This window comes from Heterodontus francisci, chromosome 42 (genome assembly GCF_036365525.1).
Source record: "Heterodontus francisci isolate sHetFra1 chromosome 42, sHetFra1.hap1, whole genome shotgun sequence".
NCBI classification, from domain to species: domain Eukaryota; kingdom Metazoa; phylum Chordata; class Chondrichthyes; order Heterodontiformes; family Heterodontidae; genus Heterodontus; species Heterodontus francisci.
This window is the reverse complement of record NC_090412.1, coordinates 15,640,649-15,666,679: the sequence shown is the minus strand read 5'-3', so window position 1 is coordinate 15,666,679 and position 26,031 is coordinate 15,640,649. Positions and strand designations below refer to the sequence as shown.

The window sequence follows — 26,031 nt, the reverse complement described above, 5'->3', positions numbered from 1 at the left end:
ATAAAATTTACTCATACCCCATCCCTTCCCTCTTCTGTTATTTTGTTCATTCTTGCCTCAAGCAAATTATCACTATCTCAGAGTGCTTTACAAGGGGGGAAAAGTGGATACTGAACATTTACATACTGGCCACTTCACTTGCTGCAAGTGGAAACAAAACTATTCTCGGAAAAAGAATTGTAAAACAAAAGTTTTACAATGCAAAAAAATCAAGTCTAAACAGCAACAAAAAATATTACAATGAAAATACAGAGAAAGCGAATACAGTGAGAAAAGTAAACAAACATTTGACCCAACATGAAGCTAAGTCATCCAGACAAACTTAGAACCATTTTATATGGGCAAGCAGCAATATGGGAAACAAAGTCTCTTCCAAATCCAATCATCAATGGTGTTGAACAATTAAACAACTAACAGAAGACGGAGGTTCCAAAAATATCCCCATCCTCAATGATGGGGGAGCCCAGCACATCAGTGCAAAAGACAAGGCTGAAGCATTTGCATCCATCTTCAGCCAGAAGTGCCAAGTGGATGATCCATCTTGGCCTCCTCCTAAGGTCCCCAGAATCACAGATGCCAGTCTTTAGCCAATCTGATTCACTCCACGTAATAAAGAAACAGCTGAAGGCAGTGGATATTGCAAACATTCCGGCAGTAGCACTGAAGATTAATGCTCCAGAACTAGCCCGTGCCCCTAGTGAAGCTGTTCCAGTACAGCTACAACACTGGCATCTACCCAGCAATGTGGAAAACTGCCCAAGTATGTCCTGTGCACAAAAAAAAGCAGGACAAATCCAACCCAACCAATTACCCTATCAGTCTACTCTCGATCATCAGCAAATGATGGAAGGGGTCATTGACAGTGCTATCAAGCTGCACTTGCTCAGCAATAACCTGCTCACTGATGCTCAGCTTGTGTTCTGCCAGGGCCACTCTGTTCCCGACCTCATTACAGCCTTGATCCAAACATGGACAAAAGAGCTGAAATCCAGAGGTGAGGTGAGAGTGATTGCCCTTAACATCAAAGCAGCATTTGACCAGGTATGGCATCAAGGAGCCCCAGGAAAACTGGAGTCAATGGGAATCGGAGGTCGATCTTCTCAGTGCCAGGACATCACTGCAGGAGTTTCTCAGGGTAGTGTCCTAAGTCCAACCATCTTGAGCTGCTTCATCAATGACCTTCCCTCCATCATAAGGTCAGAAGTGGGGATGTTCGCTGATGATGCACAATGTTCAGCACCATTTGCAACTCCTCAGATACTGAAGCAGCCTGAGTCCAAATGTAGCAAGACCTGGACAACATCCAGGCTTGGGCTGATAAGTGGCAGGTAACATTCACGCCACACAAGTGCCAGACAATGACCATCTCAAACGAGAGAGAATTTAACCATCCTCCATTAATTTCAATGGCATTACCATCGCTGAATCCTGGGGGTTACCATTGACTAGAAACTGAACAAGAGCAGCCACATAAATACTGTGGCTGCAAGAGCAGATCAGAGGCTAGGAATTCTACGGCGAGTAACTCACCTCCTGTCTCCCCAATGCCTGTCCACCATCTACAAGGCACAAGTCAGGAGTGCGATGGAATACTCTCCACTTGCCTGGATGGGTGCAGCTCCGACATAACTTAAGAAGTTCGACACTGAAGTGGGACCAAAAGGGTCAGCATTCAAAATTTAGCAGTTAGCATTAGAATGCATTAATAATCTTAGAATAAACACTGCAGTTGTGAGGGACCCTTTGGATAATGGGATACTTGACCACTGCTGTGGGAATGTTTAGCTCAACTGTTGCCTGTGTAAACATACTGGTCCTTGCCACAGAAAGGTGAGAGATAAGGGGAACTGCAGGCCAGACAGACAACAATGTACCATAGAAATTAACAGACTCAAGGTTGGAGGCTGAGATACCAGGAAACATCTGCTGGGCCTAAACAATCTAGTTTATTAATCAAGTTTAAACCTTGTATGTGCTGGGGATAGCATGATCAATGACTATTGTGACCTATAAATGTGTGCTGTAAACTGTATCATTGAGAAGGCTCTTGGGGTAACTGAGATCTTCTCCCATGCATATGCTCGAATAAAATCTTTACTTGCTTGAATTCTCTGGACTCAAGAGTGGTTCAAAAATTTCCCACAATACCACCATCCAGGACAAAGCAATCCACTTGACTGGCTTACTATCCACCACCTTCAACATTCATTTCCTTCCCCACCGACGCACAGTGGCAGCAGTGTGTACCATCTTCAACTTACCACACCTCCTTTGACAGCATCTTCCAAACCAGTGACCTCTACTGCCTAGAAGGACAAGGGCAACAGATGCATGGGAACACCATCACCTGTCAGTTCCCCTCCAAGCCACACACCATCCTGACTTGCAACTATATTGCTGTTCCTTCACCGTCACTGGGTCAAAATCCTGGAACTCCCTTCCTAACAGCATTGTTGGTGTTCCTACACCCCTTGGACTGTAGTGGTTCAAGAAGGTGGCTGACCACCACCTTCTGAATGGCAATTAGGGATGGACAACAAATCTGGCCTAGCCAGCAATGCCCACATCCCAAGAACGAAAGAAAAACAAATCAGCATGAGACCAATTACCATGCATTTGTATGGTATTTGAAAAAGGTATTGGTTATCAGTTCAGCCTCCAAATTGGGTGTGAAGATCACCATGTCAGAATCCCTGCTTAAAATCTAAGAGACTGTACTGTAGCTTAGCCCTACGATATTGATCCTATTTTGAGAGTTGATAGTGTGTAATAACTTCTCAATACCTCTTTGAAATGCTTTCTTCCATTAAGAATGTGCGGTGGGAGGAAGGAGAGCATCAACGATCACTACTAAACTAGGAAAAATATAGTTTAAACTCTAAAACTTTCTTAAAATCTGAGATAACCTTAAACGATTTTTCAACAGAAGGTATCAATGACAAAAACTTTAACACAGAAAAACACGAGGTATTGCATAACGGAATTAAAAATAGGAACTAGAACTTGCCAGTGGGGAAGTTGAGACCTAGGACAGTTAGCTTTGGCTCACTGAGCCCAAAACAGTGTCAGGAAACAATTAAAAATGGAAATAGGATGTTGGGTTGGTTATATTGCCAAATCAGTTGGAGCTAAAATTTGTGAAAGATGTGCCAAAACTGCATCATGCTCAGGCCATTACATACATGGGAGTATTGCACATAAGAGGACCATCCTGTCCTCAGGAGTGCAAAGGAAGCTGACCTCTACTGTTAGAGAAAAGGTCTGTGAGGAATTACTTGGTAAGTTACAGCTTTGCAAGACTAAGAGAGAGGTCTCAGAAGGACTCGAACTATATAAGACACATAACAGGACAGAGCAAGTGAACTTGAAACAATACTTTCAGTGCTGTTGGAGCAGCTGGACAAAGAAGCAAAGCTTAAGAGTTATGAAGGGCAAATTTAGAACAGGTGACAGTGTTAAAGTTTGGGCATTTCCCGAACATTTTGTTTTGTTCATCGATAAACAGTGATTTTCTTAAGCAGAATAATACACCAATGAAATGAAACATGCAATTATTTACACATGATGTGTATGATTAGCATGCTCAGGTTTAACAACAACCCTTAATTGTTTATACTTTACTAGAGAACACATGAAATGTGTACATTATCCCACTCCTTATGCAGGCAAAAGCTCATTTGTCAATAGACCACCGTGTACAGGCTAAAAGTACAACAAATCATGCAGAACCCAATAAGCAACCAGAGGTTTGGATGAAACAGTTTTGTCTGTTGATGGACTTGGACGATGTGAATTCTAATTCATCAGTGGCTTGCAGATACCTTTGCCAGAATTAAAGCTTAGCAACTGAACTGTGATTTATGTAATGAGATTTCTTTCATGTTAAACCCATTTCTTTTCAAGTAAACACATTGAATGATTAACAGATCTGTCACTTTGTGAGGTGATGTGTTAATGTCTGGATATTGTCATTGCCCCAGATGACATTTTGCTCCGATAATATTCCCCAAATGGTTCAGTATTCTGACATAACAGAATGGTCTACCATGTCACCGTCATTCTGCATATATTAAGTGTTTCAAAAAAGCAATTCTAGCCACCAAAGCAACTTTCAGCTTGATTGGTTTTTGAACAAAGAATTGCTGCTTTCCACAGACACTGGCTGCAGTCCTACATTTTCAGTTTCAATCAGGGATAACAGATTCTATCTTAAATCTAGTTATCTTAAGAACTGTATGAAATAAGGACAGAAATATCTTATTTGTTGGTCATAAAATATGTATATACATAGAAGGTGCTCAACAGCTGGAATCACTGGTGAGGGTGGATATTATACACCCAGCTGCTGTAATGGGATGATGATATGGCTGGTGGTGTAGCAGCAGATCAAATTGGCTAAAGTACCTTCATATGAACCTATCTTGGCAACAATTATTCACCTCAATCTTCATCTATAAGTAAGGCCACCGATTTGTGGTTTTCACAGAAAAATGGACTAAATCAATCAATCAATCAACAAATTAGCAGCAAAAATATCCAATATAATATGGAATTTAACTTGTTCAATTACTATATACCAATAACTCTAATTATAAACTGACAGAACTGCAGAACCTTATCACAAAACATTAGTAAAAATCCTTAAATCTCATAATAAAAATGGAATTTGAGTTGTCACCATAAATCAGGAGTTCTGCCTTTAGTTTCTTTTGCACCCCCTTCACTCTTCCTATTGCTGTTTGGTATAATAATACATTTTATTAGTCGGAGACAGATTAGGGCTGTGCATAACATGTCTGTTTAAACAGCACGTGGACGTGTCTCTGTATTCTATGGGTTTGCAATGTGTCTTAGAAAATTCCTGCATTTGCTCTTGCTATCAAGCAGTTAGTATATGATCAACAGCAACTTGCATTTATCTAGCACCTTTAACATAATAATTAAAAAAAACAAGGTGCCATACAGAAGCATTATGGAACAAAATTTGACACCAAGCTACATAAGGAGATTTAGGCTAGATGACCAATAGGTTGGTCAAAGAGGTTGGTTTTAAGGTGTGTCTTAAAGGAGGAAAGAGAGGAAGAAAGGCAGAGATAAATAGGGAGGGAATTTTAGAGCTTAGGACCCAGGCAGCTGAAGGCATAGCCTCCTCCACTGGTGGAGTGATTAAAATCAGGAATGCTCAAGAGGCCAGAACTGGAAGAGCACAGAAGTCTAGTGGCGGGCGGGCGGGCGGGCGGGCGGGCGGGCGGGGGGGGGTGGGTTGTAGGACTGAAGGAAACTACAGAGGTAGGGAAGGAACAGGCCATGGAGAGACTTGAAAACAAAGAAAATTTTAAAATCAAGGTTCTGCTTGACTTTGAACAATGATATATATGCAGGTCAACATTCTTTCATTCACATATGGGGAGTGGGGGGGGAGGGGCGGTGGAATGGGGAGAATTTCTGCACCAGTGAGTTGCACCACTCTTAGACCAATATAAAATAATTTGTGCCCATCAGTGGTCTTGAGAGGCATTTAAACAAGGGATCCAGCTCAGTTCATTTGCATATCCATAGGATTAGTAAATCCTGTGTGAAATGAGTGCAATCTGCTGAATTGTATGGAAATTAGAGTGCATCCTTTAAAAAGGTTGTTCTGGCTGAAACTGCAGCAGCAGAACAGAGTAATAGCAGGTAAGTATCAACAGTGCTTGAGTCATACAACTAACTGTCAGCTAGAGAGCTAATCTATTGGTAAATAACCTCCAAAGTAGCGAACATATTTGCTCTATTTCCTTAACATTTCTATTAACAGCTGCCTGAAGGGGGATGATTCAAAAATCATACAGCTGTTACGACCGAGGCTGGAGGAGTGCACTGTCTTTCTCTAGTTCCACTTCTTCAGGGGTTACAACATATATTTAAACGTTTACCCAGTTACTGATACGGACAATTATATACGCTATTTTTATTTCAGAATAAAATCCACCAACCAGGTTTCTTAAATAAACAACAAAAATATAAAATTATAAAATATCACATAGTCAATAAAGATGCAAAGCTTTAACACAGTTTGAAATATGACAGTAAATAAATATATGAAGAGCTAGAACCTGTCATAGCCGCAAAGCGCATTGCACTGTTGAACTACAAGAAAGCCCCCAGCAAGTTAACATCCGTAGCACTTAAAGCTGCCAGAAGCACTGCACAAAGAACAGCCAGGCGCTGCACAAACGACTACTGGCAACACCTATGCAGTCATATTCAGCTGGTCTCAGTCACCGGAAACATCAGAGGAATGTATGATGCCATTAAGAGAGCTCTTGGGCCAACCATCAAGAAGATCGCCCCCCTCAAATCTAAATCAGGGGACATAATCACTGACCAACGCAAACAAATGGACCGCTGGGTTGAGCACGACCTAGAACAGTACTCCAGGGAGAATGTTGTCACTGAGACTGCCCTCAATGCAGCCCAGCCTCTACCAGTCATGGATGAGCTGGACATACAGCCAACCAAATCGGAACTCAGTGATGCCATTGATTCTCTAGCCAGCGGAAAAGCCCCTGTTGAAGGACAGCATTACCCCTGAAATAATCAAGAGTGCCAAGCCTGCTATACTCTCAGCACTACATGAACTGCTATGCCTGTGCTGGGACGAGGGAGCAGTACCTCAGGACTTGCGCGATGCCAATATCATCACCCTCTATAAAAACAGAGGTGACCGAGGTGACTGCAACAACTACCGTGGAATCTCCCTGCTCAGCAGAGTGGGGAAGATCTTTGCTTGAGTCGCTCTAAACAGGCTCCAGAAGCTGGCCGAGCGCGTCGACCCTGAGGCACAGTGTGGCTTTCGTGCAGAGAGATCGACCGTTGACATGCTGTTCTCCCTTTGTCAGATACAGGAGAAATGCCGCGAACAACAGATGCCCCTCTACATTGCTTTCATTGATCTCACCAAAGCCTTTGACCTCGTCAGCAGACGTGGTCTCTTCAGACTACTAGAAAAGATTGGATGCCCACCAAAGCTACTAAGTATCATCACCTCATTCCATGACAATATGAAAGGCACAATTCAACATGGTGGCTCCTCATCAGACCCCTTTCCTATCCTGAGTGGCGTGAAACAGGGCTGTGTTCTCGCACCCACACTTTTTGGGATTTTCTTCTCCCTGCTGCTTTCACATGCGTTCAAGTCCTCTGAAGAAGGAATTTTCCTCCACACAAGATCAGGGGGCAGGTTGTTCAACCTTGCCCGTCTAAGAGCGAAGTCCAAAGTACGGAAAGTCCTCATCAGGGAACTCCTCTTTGCTGACGATGCTGCTTTAACATCTCACACGGAAGAGTGCCTGCAGAGTCTCATCGACAGGTTTGCAGCTGCCTGCAATGAATTTGGCCTAACCATCAGCCTCAAGAAAACCAATATCATGGGGCAGGACGTCAGATATGCTCCATCCATCAATATTGGCGACCACGCTCTGGAAGTGGTTCAAGAGTTCACCTACCTAGGCTCAACTATCACCAGTAACCTGTCTCTAGATGCAGAAATCAACAAGCACATGGGAAAGGCTTCCACTGCTATGTCCAGACTGGCCAAGAGAGTGTGGGAAAATGGCGCACTGACAGGGAACACAAAAGTCCGAGTGTATCAAGCCTGTGTCCTCAGTACCTTGCTCTATGGCAGCGAGGCCTGGACAACGTATGTCAGCCAAGAGCGAAGTCTCAATTCATTCCATCTTCGCTGCCTCCGGAGAATACTTGGCATCAGGTGGCAGGACCGTATCTCCAACACAGAAGTCCTCGAGGCAGCCAACATCCCCAGCTTATACACACTACTGAGTTAGCGGCGCTTGAGATGGCTTGGCCATGTGAGCCGCATGGAAGACAGCAGGATCCCCAAAGACACATTGTACAGCGAGCTCGCCACTGGTATCAGAGCCATCGGTCGTCCATGTCTCTGCTTTAAAGACGTCTGCAAACGCGACATGAAATCCTGTGACATTGATCACAAGTCGTGGGAGTCAGTTGCCAGCGTTCGCCAGAGCTGGCGGACAGCCATAAAGGCGGGGCTAAAGTGTGGCGAGTCGAAGATACTTAGCAGTTGGCAGGAAAAAAGACAGAGGCGCAAGGGAAGAGCCAACTGTGTAACAGCCCCGACAATCAAATTTTTCTGCAGCACCTGTGGAAGAGCCGGTCACTCTAGAATTGGCCTTTATAGCCACTCCAGGCGCTGCTCCACACACCACTGAGCACCTCCAGGCGCTTACCCATTGTCTCTCGAGATAAGGAGGACAAAGAAGAAGAAGAATATATATTGTCTTCTAAATAACCAACACACACACACACTGGTTAGGGGAAAAAATAACGATGCTTTGGCCAAAGTACTTGGTAATTCTTGAAGAAAAAGAATAAAATGTTATATTCCAGATGGCATACTGTCTGGCATCCGAGTACACGTAGAAGGGTCACTGGGATCTTTTCAGAAGCAGTTTGTTCAGGAGCTATTGAGAGGAAGTCTTCCAAAAGCTTCTCAGGAGAAATGCGGCATCAAGCATTACAGCTATCGCACACTGCATTTTTTTTGGAGGGTTTCTCAGAGAGGTGGAGAAAAGATGAGCTGGGTTTTTCTTTCAGCAGGCTACAAAACCAACTGACTCAAAATAGTATTCAAAAATGAAACCCATTCTTGAGCACCATCAATCCTGACATGTCACTTCTCTTGTAAACAACTTCCATAGTCAGAAGGCACCTGTTGTTTACTTAGCTGAAGACATGTGACATCCAGTAAATGTTTTTAAACAGAGTCCTTTCAATGACCCTTTAAAAAAAAGTCCAACAATTACTTTATTTTTTTTTAGATTTTTATTTATTTAGAGATACAGCACTGAAACAGGCCCTTCGGCCCACCGAGTCTGCGCCGACCATCAACCACCCATTTATACTAATCCTACTCTAATCCTATATTCCTACTACATCCCCACCTGTCCCTTTATTCCCCTACCACCTACCTGTACTAGGGGCAATTTATAATGGCCAATTTACCTATCAACCTGCAAGTCTTTTGGTGGTGGGAGGAAACCGGAGCACCTGGCGAAAACCCATGCAGACACAGGGAGAACTTGCAAACTCCACACAGGCAGTACCCAGAATTGAACCCGGGTCACTTGAGCTGTGAGGCTGCAGTGCTAACTACAGCGCCACTGTGCCGCCCTCAGTCCTCCAATGAATCCATCTCCACAATTCTAAAACACGAGTCCTCAAAAAATATTAATAGAAGCACTTTCTTAACACAGCTTACAGTATGCCTTCAATTTTGCAATACTACAACAACTTGCATTAATATAGCATCTTTAACGTAATAAACTATCCCAAGACGCTTTATAGGAATGTTATGGAACATCTGTCACCAAGCCACGTAAGGAGCTAACAGACCAGATCGCCAAAAACCTGATGATATAAGTAGGTTTTAAGGATTGTCTTAAAGGAGGGAAGAGAGGAAAGAGGCGGAGGAGTTTGGGGAGGGAATTCCAGAGCTTAGGGTCTAGGCAGCTGAAGACATGACCGCCAATGGTGCAGTAATTAAAATCAGGACTGCACAAGAGGCCAGAATTGGTGGAGCACATACATCTGGGGGGGAGTTGTAGGGCTGGTGGAGATTACAGAGATAGGGAGGGGTGACCATAGAATAATTTGGAAACAAAAGGTGATTTTTAAAAAAAATCAAGGCATTGGTTGACTGGAACTCTGAGGAAGTTGGGAAGTTACAAAAAAAAGCCATCAGTCTTTTCACATATCTTGGATCTACTCTCACCTTCAACCACATGAGGCAATGATGCTGACAGTGACTAGGCCTGGTAATAGCATCCCAATCCTTTCATTGTCACTTACTACTTCCAGTAGACAGCCAACAGATCTTGGAAGATGGCTATCTTATTAGCCTCTCACTTTATAATGTACAATGATGCATCCTGGTTACATGGCATGTTTAGCTGAAACAGGCATAATGTGTGCACATGTTCTTTCTGTCTGCAAAGAACAGGGCCCTGTGTATTAATATATGTAACTTCCAGTATGCGTAAATGTGCCACAATGCGACCCTGACTGACAATCTTAAATTGTTGTCAGCGTAATTCTTAGCACACTGAGGATTATTTAGCAAATATTGTCCAATCGTGAAATCACATCTAATGCTGGACACTATGTTTTGAGTTTTGCAAGCACGGGCTGGTTGGGTACGGCCTGTACTTTGCCCATTACCAACAGCAGAAGGGACATGTTGTTTGATATGATCCGCCAGTCTTTGGGACGTATAGCTTATATACCTAGCATCACACTGGCATTGAAATTCATATATCACATTAGTCATTTGTGTGATAGGCAGAAGGTCTTTTTGGCTTGACGGCAGCACCCTGTTAGTGGCAAACACCACACGTGATGCTACTGCATAGAAGCAGCGTGAAACAGCTAGCTTCACCTGTTGCTCTAATATTTGGGATTCATTACCCTTTCAGGGTAATCTGAGGTAGACTGGGCACTTTTCAGGGCCGAAAATGACAGCCTTAGGCCCGTTCATAATTTTGCGCGATATACAGCGAAAAATGAGCTCATCAGGGTATCCGTGGTCACGCAGGATGCCTTTGATTCACCCTATTTCAGCATCAAGCTTGCATGGTGAGCAAATGGCTTGGGCCCTATTTACGAGGTTGCCGATAAGACCAATCTTATAGCGCATGGAACTGTAAGAATCCCAATGTGTATACTGACCAGCGAAGGTAGGCTTGTGGTAGAGAACCCCTTAAAAGATTTTTCAATTAGTACATCAAGGAAAGGGAGCTCATTTGACTGCTCTATTTCAAAGGTGAATTTGAGCGCAGGATGGAGGCCATTAAGACATGTATGGAAATTATCATATGCAGCTGCGGATTCAAATATAGCAAATGTATCATCTACATATCAGAAGTATGCAAGAGTTAGGAAGTTAGGTGTCATTCCCGTCAAGACACGTTTCGCATGGAACTCAACGAAGATGTTTGTGAGAGCTGGGCCGAGAGAGGATCCCGTGGCAACACATCTATTTGGGCATATATGGTGTCATTAAAACTGAACTCAACTGCGCGAGTTGCGAGTTCATAAGTTCAATGAAAACTAATTCATGCAATGGTGGCGGGTCAAGATCGCCATGATATAGTGCTGCAGCGCAAATATTGATGGCTTCTTTAAACGGTACATTGGTTAATAGGCTAGTAATGTCAAATGAGCACATGGTCACAGCATTGCTATCGATATGCAAGTCCTGTATGGTCTTCGCAAATGAGAAGGAATCCTTCACCGTGTATGTGGAGAACTTGCTCAAAACTGGTTGTAACAATTCGCCCAACCATTTGGCCAATTCATGCTGTGCAGAACCAGTCATAGATTTTATATGTGCTGTAAATGGAACAGCTTGCCAGAGGACCAGAAATTAGCCTTTTTACAGTGTTAAGTAAAGAAAGACATCCAAGTTGCCTACCACATGTCACTGCCCACTCCAAAATACAGAAAACACCACATTGCTAGACCATAGCATTTGGGCTAAAACTAGTGTTACGAGGATTTCTATTTTTTGTATTAAAACTTGGGATTCTATAATTTTAAAAACTGAAAAGAATTTCAGTGGACATTGAGACATTTGGAGATAGCTGAACTTTATGGATGCTTTTGGAAGGAAGGCAGGTGTCAGGCAAGGCCCTCACCTGCCAAGACTGAGGCACACATTATTTCGCCACATGAACATTAAAACTTAAAATTGCAAGCCCCTGACTGGAAAGACATTTTCACAGTAACAGACAGTGTTGGAACAAGGGTACCCAGTCATTGCTTCCCCCAATTGACATAAGAATTGGTCAGGTCAGTTTTAGTCACATGACTGACTGATCGAGTTTTTTTTGCATTTGAGCTTCCAACAGGAAAAGAAATCAGAAGGCACTTTGCTCCTGGACTGAGAACACCTCTCTTCTGTCTGCTCTCATCTCGCTCTCACCAGCTTCAGAAACAACTGAAGATAGATGAACACCAAGAGAGAAAAGTCTCCTACAGTGAACAAGGTTTAAGAAGAATACTGGGACCCAACGAAAAGCAAGAACTGTCTACAATCAAGGACTCTATGGTGAGCTGGAAACACAGAAACAGTAAAAAGAAACCTCCTCTAGAGGCTGCCTGAAACCTCTCCATTTTATTTGTCTTTTGCTCTTTTCTGTTCCTATTTGCATATGTGTATCGCGTGTGCATGCTAGTGTGGGCACATCGTATATCTGTACGTGTGAACCATATTAGAGTTTAAGTTTAAGGTTTAAGAAATTTCACTTTCTTTCTTTAAAGCTAAGGAAGCCTGTTTAAGCTCATTTCTTTGCCTTATAATTGGAACAAGGATTCACAAAGGGGGAGTTCAAAACACAGTTGGCTGAATTTTCTGCCGCCCCAGCGAGTTGGGTGGTTGAGTGGGGGAGGATGGGGGTGGCGTAAAATTGAGCAGGAGGCTCCGGGAGGCATACCCGCCCTACTCCCACCTCCGGTCAACTTTACAGTGGTCAGGCGGGGGGGGAGGGGAATGTCCCACCTGAGACCAATCAAGGCCCTTAAGTAGTCACTTAAGGGCCCTTACCCACCTCACAGGTATTTCATGTGGCACGTGGGCAGGCTGGGGATGTGAAAGGCCGCCCAGCGATAACTGCCGATCTTTCCGCGCGCTGGTGGGGGTGGGGGGGGACATGGCAGTCGGGCATAGAGTGCCTGATTGAGGGCCGCCCCTGGGAGCAAGATGCCGCCCCTCCCCCCAAGCGACCACTCTAGCCTCACCAGGGCACGACCGATCTCACTGGTGAGGCATGCCCAACTTACCTTCCGACCTGGCTCCATGGTGTCAGCTGGGCTGCAGTCCCAGCAGTGGCCACCGCTCCCAGTGGCGCTGCTAGGACTAAGAGCTGCCAGCCCGCTGATTGACCGGAAACTCACTGAGGCGGAATCTCCTCCCTCAAGCAGGTGGAAGTCCCACCTCGGGACAATTAAAGCCCGGGGACCCGTGAAATGCAGGACAGATCCCTGGGTTAGGCGGAAGCGCCACCTATTTTTACGTCGGTGATAAATTCCCGTCCGCCTAAGATAAAATCCAGCCCAGTGTGTTTAGAAATTAAACCCTGTTACAGAGAGAGAGAGAGAGAACAGCGGGAGCAGAACTTTGAAAAGTGCGCCAAGAAATCGGAAGCCATTTCTCGTGTATAGGCAGAGCGCACGCGGGACTACTGGGTAAGTGAGGTTACATATTTGGGCAGTTGCTTTACCCGAAACACTACTCGGGTAGTGACTCCCACCCATCCTCCTCCTCTAACCAAAAAAAAGTTCTGTCCGTCGGATTGCGAAGCTAACAAGTTTTGACTTTTCTTTTGGTTTTCAGTAGATTTGTTGGGAATTTAGAATAGTGGGAACGGAGGTTAAGGCAGTTGAATGTTCCTACTGCAGAATGTGGGAGGTAGTGGTCGCCAAGAGTGTCCCTGCTGACTGCATCTGCGGGAAAACCACCCAACCCCAGCTCCTCGAGAACCGCGTTAGAGAACTGGAGCTGGATGAACTTTGGATCATTCGGGAGGCGGAGGGGGTTATTGAGAGGAGTTATAGGGAGGTAGTCACACCTCAGGTAAAAGAAGTAGGTAGATGGGTTACCGTCAGGGGAAGGAGAGGGAACCAGCAGGCAGTGCAGGGATCCCCTGTGACCGTTTCCCTCAACAACAGGTATACTGTTTTGGATACTGTTGGGGGGGGGACGACTTACCAGGGGTAAGCAATGGGGTACAGGTCTCTGGCACAGAGTCTGACCCTGTTGCTCAGAAGGGAAGGGGGAAGAGGAGTAGAGCATTAGTCATTGGGGACTCCATAGTTAGGGGAACAGATAGGAGGTTCTGTGGGAACGAGAGACTCACGGTTGGTATGTTGCCTCCCAGGTGCCAGGTTTCGTGATGTCTCGGATAGTGTTTTTGGGATCCTTAAGGGGGAGGGGGAGCAGCCCCAAGTCGTGGTCCACATAGGCACCAACGACATAGGTAGGAAGAGAAGGAAGAGAGATGGGGATTTAAGGCAGAAATTCAGGGAGCTGGGGTGGAAGCTTAGAGCAAGAACAAACAGAGTTGTTATCTCTGGGTTGTTGCCCGTGCCACGTGCTAGCGAAGCGAGGAATAGGGAGAGAGAGGAGTTGAACACGTGGCTGCAGGGATGGTGTAGGAGGGAGGGTTCTGGTTTCCTGGATAATTGGGGCTTTTTCTGGGGTAGGTGGGACCTCTACAAACAGGATGGTCTTCACCTGGACCAGAGGGGTACCAATATCCTGGGGGGGGGAGATTTGCTAGTGCTCTTCGGGGGGGGGGTTTAAACTAATTCAGCAGGGGGATGGGAACCTAAATTGTAGTTCCAGTGTACAGGATGTTGAGAGTAGTGAGGTCAGGGATAAGGTTACAAGGACGCAAGAGGGCACTGGCAAGCAAGAACTTGGTTTAAAGTGTGTCTACCTCAACGCCAGGAGCATCCGGAATAAGGTGGGTGAGCTTGCAGCATGGTTGGTACCTGGGATCTCGATGTTGTGGCCATTTCGGAGACATGGGTAGAGCAGGGGCAGGAATGGATGTTGCAGGTTCCGGGATTTAGATGTTTCAGTAAGAACAGGGAAGATGGTAAAAGAGGGGAGGGGTGTGGCATTGTTAATCAAGGAGAGTATTACGGCGGCAGAAAGGACGTTTGAGGACTCGTCTACTGAGGTAGTATGGGCAGAGGTTAGAAACAGGAGAGGAGAGGTCACCCTGTTGGGAGTTTTCTATAGACCTCCGAATAGTTCCAGAGATGTAGAGGAAAGGATAGCGAAGATGATTCTCGACAGGAGCGAGAGTAACAGGGTAGTTGTTATGGGGGACTTTAACTTTCCAAATATTGACTGGAAATACTATAGTTCGAGTACTTTAGATGGGTCAGGTTTTGTCCAGTGTGTGCAGGAGGGTTTTCTGACACAGTATGTAGACAGGCCAACCAGGGGCGATGCCACATTGGATTTGGTACTGGGTAATGAACCCGGCCAGGTGTTAGATTTAGATGTAGGTGAGCACTTTGGTGATAGTGATCACAATTCGGTTAGGTTTACCTTAGTGATGGGCAGGGACAGGTATATACCGCAGGGCAAGAATTATAGCTGGGGGAAAGGAAATTATGATGTGATTAGGCAAGATGTAGGATGCGTAGGATGGGGAAGGAAACTGCAGGGGATGTGCACAATCGAAATGTGGGGCTTATTCAAGGAGCAGCTACTGCGTGTTCTTGATAAGTATGTACCTGTCAGGCAGGCAGGAAGTTGTCGAGCGAGGGAGCCGTGGTTTACTAAAGAAGTTGAAGCGCTTGTCAAGAGGTAGAAGGCGGCTTATGTTAGGATGAGACGTGAAGGCTCAGTTAGGGCGCTTGAGAGTTACAAGCTAGCCAGGAAGGATCTAAAGGGAGAGCTTAGAAGAGCGAGGAGAGGACACGAGAAGTCATTGGCGGATAGGATCAAGGAAAACCCTAAGGCTTTCTATAGGTATATCAGGAATAAAAGAATGACTAGAGTTAGATTAGGGCCAATCAAGGATAGTAGTGGGAAGTTGTGTGTGGAATCAGAGGAGATAGGGGAAGCGTTAAATGAATATTTTTCATTAGTATTTACAGTAGAGAAAGAAAATGTTGTCGAGGAGAATACTGAGATACAGACTACTAGGCTAGATGGGATTGAGGTTCACAAGGAGAAAGTGTTAGCAATTTTACTAGTGGTGTACCGCAAGGATCTGTTTTGGGGCCACTGCTGTTTGTCATTTTTATAAATGACCTGGATGAGGGTGTAGAAGGGTGGGTTAGTAAATTTGCGGATGACACGAAGGTCGGTGGAGTTGTGGATAGTGCCGAAGGATGTTGTAGGTTACAGAGGGACATAGATAGGCTGCATAGCTGGGCTGAGAGATGGCAAATGGAGTTTAATGCGGAAAAGTATGAGGTGATTCACTTTGGAAGGAGTAACAGGAATGCAGAGTACTGGGCTAATGGGAAGATTCTTGGTAGTGTAGATGAGCAGAGAGATCTTGGTGTCCAGGTACATAAATCCCTGAAAGTTGCCACCCAGGTTAATAGGGCTGTTAAGAAGGCATATGGTGTGTTAGCTTTTATTAGTAGGGGGATCGAGTTTCGGAGCCACGAGGTTATGCTGCAGCTGTACAAAACTCTGGTGCGGCCGCACCTGGAGTATTGCGTGCAGTTCTGGTCACCGCATTATAGGAAGGATGTGGAAGCTTTGGAAAGGGTGCAGAGGAGATTTACTAGGATGTTGCCTGGTATGGAGGGAAGGTCTTACGAGGAAAGGCTGAGGGACTTGAGGTTGTTTTCGTTGGAGAGGAGGAGGAGAGGTGACTTAATAGAGACATATAAGATAATCAGAGGGTTAGATAGGGTGGATAGTGAGAGTCTTTTTCCTCGGATGGTGATGGCAAACACGAGGGGACATAGCTTTAAGTTGAAGGGTGATAGATATAGGACAGATGTGAGAGGTAGTTTCTTTACTCAGAGAGTAGTCGAGGCGTGGAACGCCCTGCCTGCAACAGTAGTAGACTCGCCAACTTTAAGGGCATTTAAGTGGTCAATGGATAGACATATGGATGAAAATGGAATAGTTTAGGTCAGATGGTTTCACAGGTCGGCGCAACATCGAAGGCCGAAGGGCCTGTACTGCGCTGTAATGTTCTATGTTCTAAGACAGCAAAAGACCCCTAGACAACTTTCTCACCTGGTTGTAATATAGGGTCAACGAGAGGTTCCTATTTTGACCAGTAAACAAATACTGGAAACCAGGAATTTCAAGGAAACCAGCAAGAGATTTACCTCAGAGCTACCAATTGAGTGACAAGAGAGAATTTATGACTTGGCATGTGACTTGTTTCTGGAAGGTTTTGGTTTCATTTTTGAACTGTTTAAAAGCTAGTGGGTTTGGACTAAAGCAGGCAATTGGAATTTGATTTTGACCTGCCTGGAGATAAGAAGAACCAGAAAAGTATTACCTCTCTGTAAAGAATCCTTGCTGTTGAAAAGCAAAAGCTTGTATGATGTGGTACTGTTGCCTCCTGCATTTTCGATGAAACCCTTAATTTGCAGAAATCTTGCATCTTTAAAAAGGACTTTTGCATCGAAGGTGAGAACTGACACCTGTTGCTACACCCCTGATGGAAGACCTATATAAAGCCTTCTACCGCTGAAAGTTCTTTGAACACATACCCATCACACACTGTTCATCAACCTCGCCTGGAAAGACTTCGGGTGGCATCCAAATATTCGACTTTGGGACACCTCGCCAATCCGAAGAACTTCCTTCCAAAATCATGGCAGTCTAAGTTTTTTTATTCCTTTTATTCCTATGAAACAGTTGTAAACCAAATTCCCTTTTTTTCCCGGTTAACCGGTTTTTGCATCTGTGTGTGCGCGCGCATGAGGGCTAGGAAAAAGTAAGGAGCTTTAATATCTCAATTCGTATATAAATTTACTTCATTATTGGTTAAGATTTAGTTTTATAATAAACGATTAATTTTTTCGTTAATTAAAGAAACCTGGTTGGTGTGCTTTATTGTGGGAACAAACAGACTATCTAATTGGCTGTTTTGGTAAGTGGGAAAATTTATTGATATGCTGTGACCTGTGGAGAAGTGGGACTGAATTAACAGTGCACTCCTCCCACTTTGGTCGTAACACTAGTGAAATTTATTTACAAGAATAATAATGACACATAAGCAAGAGAATACAGCAAATACGAGTGCTTGACTTATACAATAGTTCAACTGGTTCAAAAATAATAGCTTATTCTGTTCTAAGTGGGCTTTCAAACTCCATATAAAAGCAGTCCTTTATCACTACACATGTAATCATAGTATTAATGTTGACATTCTTGCAAATATCATAAGTGTTTGGTCATTCTGGTGGGTCATGATTACTTGTGACACATTATTTGTAAATCAAACAGCTTGGCTCTGAGAGCAATCAGAGTCTGACAGACATCCACAAGTTTTACATGAATTTAATCTTTCAAAGACCGAACAGAATTTCTGATACAATAACTATATGTAATTACTTTTCTTGGAGTAACATAAGCCCCATAAAAATAGATATATATCTTGGACAGTATTTGTATATTGTGTCTTTTACCAACAAATACAAAGGAAATCTTTTAAGAATACAGCAAACTCAAGCCATTTTTACATTCATAATATTTTGGACTGTCTAAAGTGTCAGCTTATAATGCATCAAAATGTTTTCCCATGTGACACCTGCTTTTGTCACACAAGCCCTGCTGGTGTCTCACTGTCAGGACTGTGAGTGGGATACATTCAATCCAAGAATCTTGTTTCCTCCTTCCCACCTAGAATGCACCTTACATCCATTGATCGTACCTTATGACTGCTAAGACTGGACACTGGCACGATCTTGTGTTTTTTTAAACCTATCTTGGTATCTTTTGCCTGTGCATTTAGTTATTCTGGTCTCTTGGGTGGAGATAAAGACAGAGGATATTTTACTTCCTCTCCCCCTATTAAATAAGGAGCATAGCCTCTTTCTGATGAAAAGTCATCAACGTGAAACAATGGGCTCGATTTTAACTGTGCAAGTGGCTGGGTTTTGAATGGGTTAAAATCAGGCCTGCTAACTCTTTCTCTTTCCACACATGCTGCCTGACCTGATCTTAGGCTTTTTCTGCTTTTATTAGCCTCTTCATGTTTGTATCCAGAGCTTGATGCTGCACTCAACCATAAATTTTACATCCATGATTGCTCGCTGTTAACAAAATTTTATTTATTCTGTGATTTAAAAAAAATGTTTATATTTAAAATTCATATTTATATCACTACAGCATGTTAGAGGTCAGGCAAAATAACTATAGTCATTGAAAATCCCAAGTACAAAGTAAAATAAAATCTTTCAAAATACAACTAGACAAGAGTAGCAACCAAATCTAATTCAGTGACAGCATCCAAACGGTTTGAAAAAAAAACTTACCTCTTTTTCGGCCTCCATCTCCTCTTCTGAAACAGCAGCACTGGACACTACCAATGGAGTCCACCGTAGGCTTTCTTGGTCCACATCATTAACACGTGGATTGGAATGCAACTTTCCTACGTGTTCCTGAATTAGTTTATGCCTTCGAATTATAACAAATCTACAAGACAAAATGCATTTTGTATCATTGATCTTAATTTTGCTTTGACTCTTCAGAGGATTCACCAAATAAGTGTCTCATTTTGTTGTCAGGAAAGTCCTCATCTGATCGGGGACTGCTTTTGTAAAAATACTTAGTGGTGAGCATTTCGCTCCATTACTAAAATAGCAATCTGTGAGACAAACAACAGCATTATTGCAATTATGCAGATTCCTTAGCTCATTCTTAAGAAAATGTCCTCGACTATAAATGCTTTTGTGATGAGCTGCAATACAACTTTGCAGTCTAGTAATGTTTAAAAATTGAAAGTTTAAGTGCCTAACCAATTGTAATTCTACTTTTCTTTCCTTAAAAAAATTAATAATAACGACTATTCATGATGATCCGTGAAATAAGCTTTCCATTAAAGACAACCATTTAATCCAATAACTGATTGTAACATATAAATGACTTAATATCTGAAATTTAATTTTATAATAATAAATGGGCACTATCAAGGGTAATAAAAACAGAAAATGCTGGAAACACTCAGCTGGTCAGGCAACATCTCTGGAGAGAGCAACATAGCTGGCAAGATGTAATGAGTGATATGCCACAGGGATCTGTGCTGGAGCCTCAACTTTTTACAATTTAGGTATGGTTGCTAAATTTGCTGATGACACAAAGATAGGCAGGAAAATAACTTGTGAAGAGGATATAAGGAGGCTACAAAGGGATATAGATAGGTTAAGTGAGGGGGCAAACACCTGGCAAATGGAGTATAATGTGGGAAAGTGTGAAATTGTCCACTTTGGCAGGAAGAATAAAAAAGCATATTATCTAAATGATGAGAGATTGCAGAGCTCGAAGATGCAGAGGGATCGGAGTGTCCTAGTGCATGAATCGCAAAAGGTTAGTATGCAGGTACAGCATGTAATTAGGAAAGCTAATAGAATGTTATCGTTTATCGCGAGGGGAATTGGGAATACAAAAGTAGGGAGGTTATGCTTCAGCTATACAGGGCACTAGTGAGACCACATCTGGAGTACTGTGTACAGTACTGGTCTCCTTATTTAAGGAAGGATGCAAATGTGTTGGAGGCAGTACAGAGAAGGTTTACTAGATTGATACCTGGAATGGGTGGGCTGTCTTACGAGGAAAGATTGGACAGGCTAGAAATTTAGAAGAGCAAGAGGTGACTTGATTGAATCATATAAGATCCTGAGGGGTCTTGACAGGGTGGATGTGGAAAGGATGTTTCGTCTTGTGGGAGAATCTTGAACTAGGGATCACAGTTTAAAAATAAGGGGTCGCCCATTTAAGACAGAGATGAGGAGAAATTTTTTCTCTCCAAGGGTTGTGAGTCTTTGGAATTTTCTTCCTCAAAAGGCAGTGGAAGCAGAATCTTTGAATATTTTTAAGGCAGAGGTAGATAGATTCTTGATAAGCAAGTGGGCGGAAGGTTATCGGGGGTAGGTGGAAATGTGGAGTAATCAGTTCAGCTATGAACTTACTGAATGGCGGAGCAGGCTTGAGTGGCCTACTCCAGCTCCTAATTTGTATGTACATATAGTTAATGTTTCAGGTTGATGACCTTTTATCAGATCTCCATCAGGTGTGAAGAGCCTTCACATCTGGTTATGACAGTTCACAAGGAATATCTAGTTGCTTCCTTAAAAAGTACATTACTGGGCAAGTGGGAAATTGACTGGTCAGTTCTTTCTGAAACACCTCAACGCACTTCACAGATAATGTTTTTATACTGCACTCAGAGCATACTTGTAGTGCAGGCTCATGTTGCCCAGGTATCATGCTGTAGCCAGAAAGAAAATTGCCAGGATTCACTAAGGTCAGTTTTTAACCACCATACAATTCACAGCACCGATTTGAACCACCAGAATAGGTAGTCGGGAATACTCTTTAACATCTCATTAGGGAACAGTGCAAAACGGGGCAAGTTCCATATGAAACCTGACTAAGATGTTAAAGGCTGCAGGCTTTACTGAAAGGATCGCAATTGAACGATATGTAATTTACAGAGATGATGTTAATTATGGCATCTGAAGAATGATTCTAGTGAAATGATGCAATCATGTACAGTTTGTTGAAACTAAGGCCTTGAATTTGTTTATACCTTACATATTATACCTACTTGCAATGTTGTTTGTCAATCATCTTTAGCTGCTGTAGAGTCATTGCAATGTCATGTGGACACATTCCCGTTTCCCTGCTAATACCCTTTATACTGATATGCTTGTCCTGATGTCGCTGCAGGTATTCTAGAATTACACTCTTCCAGTATGCCAGGTACGAAAGCCGTCCCAGGTCAGACAGGGGCTTTTCAGGTGATCCTGCCTGTCCCTCTTGTCTTGAAAGTAAGTAGCCTATATACACCACAGAAAATGCCACAGAAACAAAAGAACATTTAGCCAATTTAAGTCATTGTATCACTTTGATTCATATATTGGAGCAACTCAGACTATTTTCTCATAGTCTGAGGTAATCCACATAAACCAGATGTTGAATTTAACACCTTTTGGGGGGGGTGGGAGAAATTTCGGTCAGCGCCTTTCAATGAAATTGCAAACTCGAGTAAGTTTCTTGGCCCTTTTCCAACAGAATATTGCATGTCCGAAAAAGATGGGAGAAAAGATTTTAAAAATGGGATGGGGGAGAAAGAAACAGAACTACTCTTTTTACAATAATTCTAAATGTTGTAGAACAATGTATTTTCCAGTTTTACTATCAACTACACTCATTGTTGTGTATGAAATACAGCTGAACTTCAAGTAAATCAGTCATCCTAATGACTAATCATTCAGTGGCATTAAATAAATTTGTGGAGCGCAGTAAAACAAACCACTCTACGGTCTCAGCTAGAGGAAAGATTGCAATTAGAGCGTGTTGGGGATGAGCAAAAAAAAAAACACTCCTATTAAACACTGCTGAAAGTGAAGCACCATCCAAGAGTGTCCCAGCTGAAGGATACAGGAGGAAGCAGAGAGAAATATAAATGGTAAAATTTTAGAGGAAATAATAAGAAATTGGCTGGAAGATGTTTACTAACATTTAGCTAAAGACATATGTTTTATTGTTTTCTGTGCACATCAATACAATTACCACACCAGGTTAAAATCAACATGCTCAGAACTTCTAACACAAGGCATGATTTAATCTTTTCGTAGCGTTCACATGTAAGAGACACATGGGTGTTGCAGGAAAGGCTGGCATTTATTGCATATCCCTAGTTGTCCTTGTGAAGGTGGTGGTGAGCCTTCTTCTTGACCCACTGCAGTCTGCATGGTGAAGGTACTCCCATAATTCTGTTAGATATGATGTTCCAGGATTTTGACTCAGTGGCAATAAAGGAAAGGGGACATATGTCTAAATTAAAATGGTGTGTGAATAGGAGAACTTGAAGTTGATGCTGTTCCCATGCACCTGCTGCACTTATCCTTCTAGGTGGTGGAGGTCGTGGGGTTTGGGAGGTGCTGAAGAAGCCTCTCTCCTGCTTTCAAGTCAATTTTCTCTTTCCATTCATTTCACTTTGTGACTATTTTTCCTTTTCCTTTCCATTTATTTAACATTTTTACTCTCCATTGTATTAACTTACTCTTTTTTTATGCTCTTTAGCTTTCTTTTTCCGTTCGCAATTGAATTATAGCAAGAAACTGGGTAAAAACATTGGAGTGGAAATGGAAACATATTTTGGGGATGGGAATGCAGAATGAAAGGATACAGGTGAAGAAGCAGAAATATTTTGATCATATCTTAACATCTTAACTGAAAATGTTGCTATGGGATAAACAGAACAAGATAATGAGCAAAAAAAGCAATGCAACTGTTAGCAAGCAGAAATTGAGAGAACAACCAGTAAACTATGAAATGCTGACAAAATGCTGCAACCATTTTGAATGAGGCAGCATTATATCACTGATTGCACAATTGTATCAGCCAGATTCAGTTCTGAAACCTCTCTTTTTGGGAACAAGCAATTAGCTGCAGTGACTTTAAAATATTAGAGTTGTTAATATTCACACAACATATGATTTTTAAAGACCTGTAATAATGCTTTTTTGAAACAACCATTTCAAACTGTACAGAAAATGTAAGTACAAGTCTGTTGAGGGAATATAAATACCCTATAGGAATCTGCCAATTTTTTAATAAACAAAATAACGCACCAATTTTTGCAGTGTCAAAGCACTTTTCCCTGTACCAAATATAGCTGTACTTAAATCAGCTTATGTTACAATGCACTGTACACATTATAAATACACACTCAATCTAGTAAGACTGCATCCAAACCCTTATAATGGCCTTTATGAAAAGACCATTATGCAAACATTGAACATACTACTCCCAATAACTATATAGAAGAAAAAGCACACAAAAAATAAAATAGAATCAAGCAATGCAGACTAGTTGACCTGAGCTACCCAAAGCTTTATACTCCTTCTGTTGTAAATTTGAAACAAAACAGAGAACATGGGAAATTCTTACACAGGTCTTAATATTAATAGAATCCCAGCATTCTTCCAAAATGATTTGTTACAACGAGACAGTTAAATGCCCTATGAGATTCTACATCCTGGCACCCTGTTGAAAGCCCTCTACAGAAAAAGTTACAATTAAACCAAATTCTGCAAAAACTTGGAAACAGCTTATCTAATGCAAATCTCTCAGAGCACTGTGGGCCCTCCCTGCTGCAACGGAGGGGCTATATTTTGGCAAAAACGAACAGTACAAATTTATCGTGCAAAGCAAAATCCCAGCCTTCATATTTTATTTTATGCATGATGTGATATGAACAGTTAAATTTTGCCAGTCTCATTACTAAACTGATATTCTAAGAGACCGATAGTGGCTTGGTTGCTGTGAATGCAAGTCAAGTGACAGCAATGAAGAGGTCAGAGTTGGAATGTTTCTACTCAAATGTTTTGAGACCTCCTGCAGCCCTTCAGAGGCCCATGAGAACAACCCTGGAGCTCATAACAGAGGATCTCATAAAGCAAGTTTTTTCACTCCCCATTACTTTGTAATGGGCATACATATTTGCATGCTGAGTTATGTGTTCCTAGGACACAGAAAAGGCAGCCTGGGAAGATGGCCAGTATACACTGCATCTTTAATGCCATTGTTTCAATCTTACAGAACTTGAGACTGCTTTGTGTATAACGCAAGGGACGTTCTTTCATTAAGACTTTGAAAGAGATCAATGATCACTTCCTGAACGTATCAAAAGTAATTTTCAAAATGCATCATCTGTGCTTCATTTAATTTCCTATTGTTTGAATATAATCATATTTGCAAAAGCTTTTGAAATATTTTGCATTTTTCTTGTTCCCAACTGCTTGATCTACAGAATATACTGATTAAACTGACTACATTCTGTTTCATTTCAACCTTTAACAATTTGTTTCAGCCTACTGGCTTTGTGTGCTGGCACATGCTCTGACAGTTGTATTCTTAATTCAAGCTGAGAGGAATCAGAAGGGTAAAATTTCATACCTGAATGAGTATCAAGCCCTAAAATAAGTGACAATATTCTATTACTTAATGATGCACAAATCAAAGCATTCTCATCAAGTTTACAATGCATGCATTTACCAATTTCTGTAGCCCATTACTTACAAGAACACCCCCAACTCTCTGACAAAGATCATTGAAACACGACTTCAAACAAAACAGAACACTTACTGAAATCAATCAGGAACCTTCCAAAGCCTTGCCTTTGGTACTGGGGCATAATCATTATGCAGGAGACATTGTACTTCTGTTGGCAAAGCTTTTCCTGAGGGAAGGAGAAATAGACCTAGTTTGTCAGTGCACTGCTGATGCAGACAACACATGTCACCTACCACTGTCCTTGCAAAATGTCACACTAATCTAGGCAAACGCTGATTGTTAATAACAATGATATATGACAATCTGTTACTGTTGTTTTCAATCAAACCAAAGTTGTCATCTCTGCTCTTTGACAAACTGTTAATGCACAAGGTTTATCCAGGTCATAAAATCCATTCAAGTTAATTTTTCAATACAGCAATCTAAGAACACACTCCTTAGAAAAGCGTGGTGTGCATAGCAGCCTCCTCTGAAATGCACCTCAGGCATGTTTAACATTTACAAATGTTTAAGGGGTTATATTTTGTACAAGACATAAATGAAGGTAAAATTCAAACTAACATCCAATAGTTAGTGAGATCAATTTAAGGTGTAAATGTTGTGCTGCTCTAGAAATAAGCAAAATTTAAACACAGTGCAGCAGAGTAATTTAAAATTTAAAACCATTTAACATATTTTGCTTATGATCAATGTACAGCAGAGAATTATTGCACCTTGGTGCTACATGAATTGCACTCCACTTTATTAGACGGATTCAAATAATAAATGTTTTACAAAACAAGCAGACTTTGTTACACTTGCACCAAAAGGTGGAAGGAAAGATTACGTACCTTTTATGTGCAGTCTTCGTTTTGCAAATTAAATTAACATCCACTTGATATGGGTAAGGTCAACTTATCCACAGGAAAATCACTAGGAATCCCTAGTTCTTGAACATGCAACCCTTTGGTTGCACTGCATATGACACCCAGCAATGTTACCTTCAGACATTTGTTTTATAAAGAGTCAAATGTAGACAATTAAACAAGGAAACCTGCTGGCCTCAACTTGCACTTGGCCTAACTAAGGGCACATGAAAGCAAAAACTTTCAAAATTCAAAACATCAATGGGGAAAGAAAAATTAATAAAAAAAACACTTCTTTATTTATCTATGGCTTGTGGAGGATAATGCCACAAAGTAAGGAAGAGGGAGACTCCTCTGCCTTCAATT

General features: G+C 42.3%; 1 protein-coding gene across 4 annotated transcripts in view; it reads right to left on the bottom strand.

Moving 5' to 3' along the window:
• Nucleotides 1-26,031, bottom strand: part of kat6b (K(lysine) acetyltransferase 6B) — a 240,170-nt gene that overhangs the window by 12,010 nt on the left and 202,129 nt on the right. For all 4 annotated transcript variants that reach the window (XM_068020618.1, XM_068020622.1, XM_068020623.1 and 1 more), the window contains exons 12-14: nt 24,893-24,986; nt 21,345-21,576; nt 19,054-19,213 (exon numbers count right to left, since the gene is read on the bottom strand). In XM_068020618.1, the coding sequence (XP_067876719.1) occupies nt 19,054-19,213; nt 21,345-21,576; nt 24,893-24,986 (486 nt within the window). The remainder of the gene's footprint in view (nt 1-19,053; nt 19,214-21,344; nt 21,577-24,892; nt 24,987-26,031) is intronic.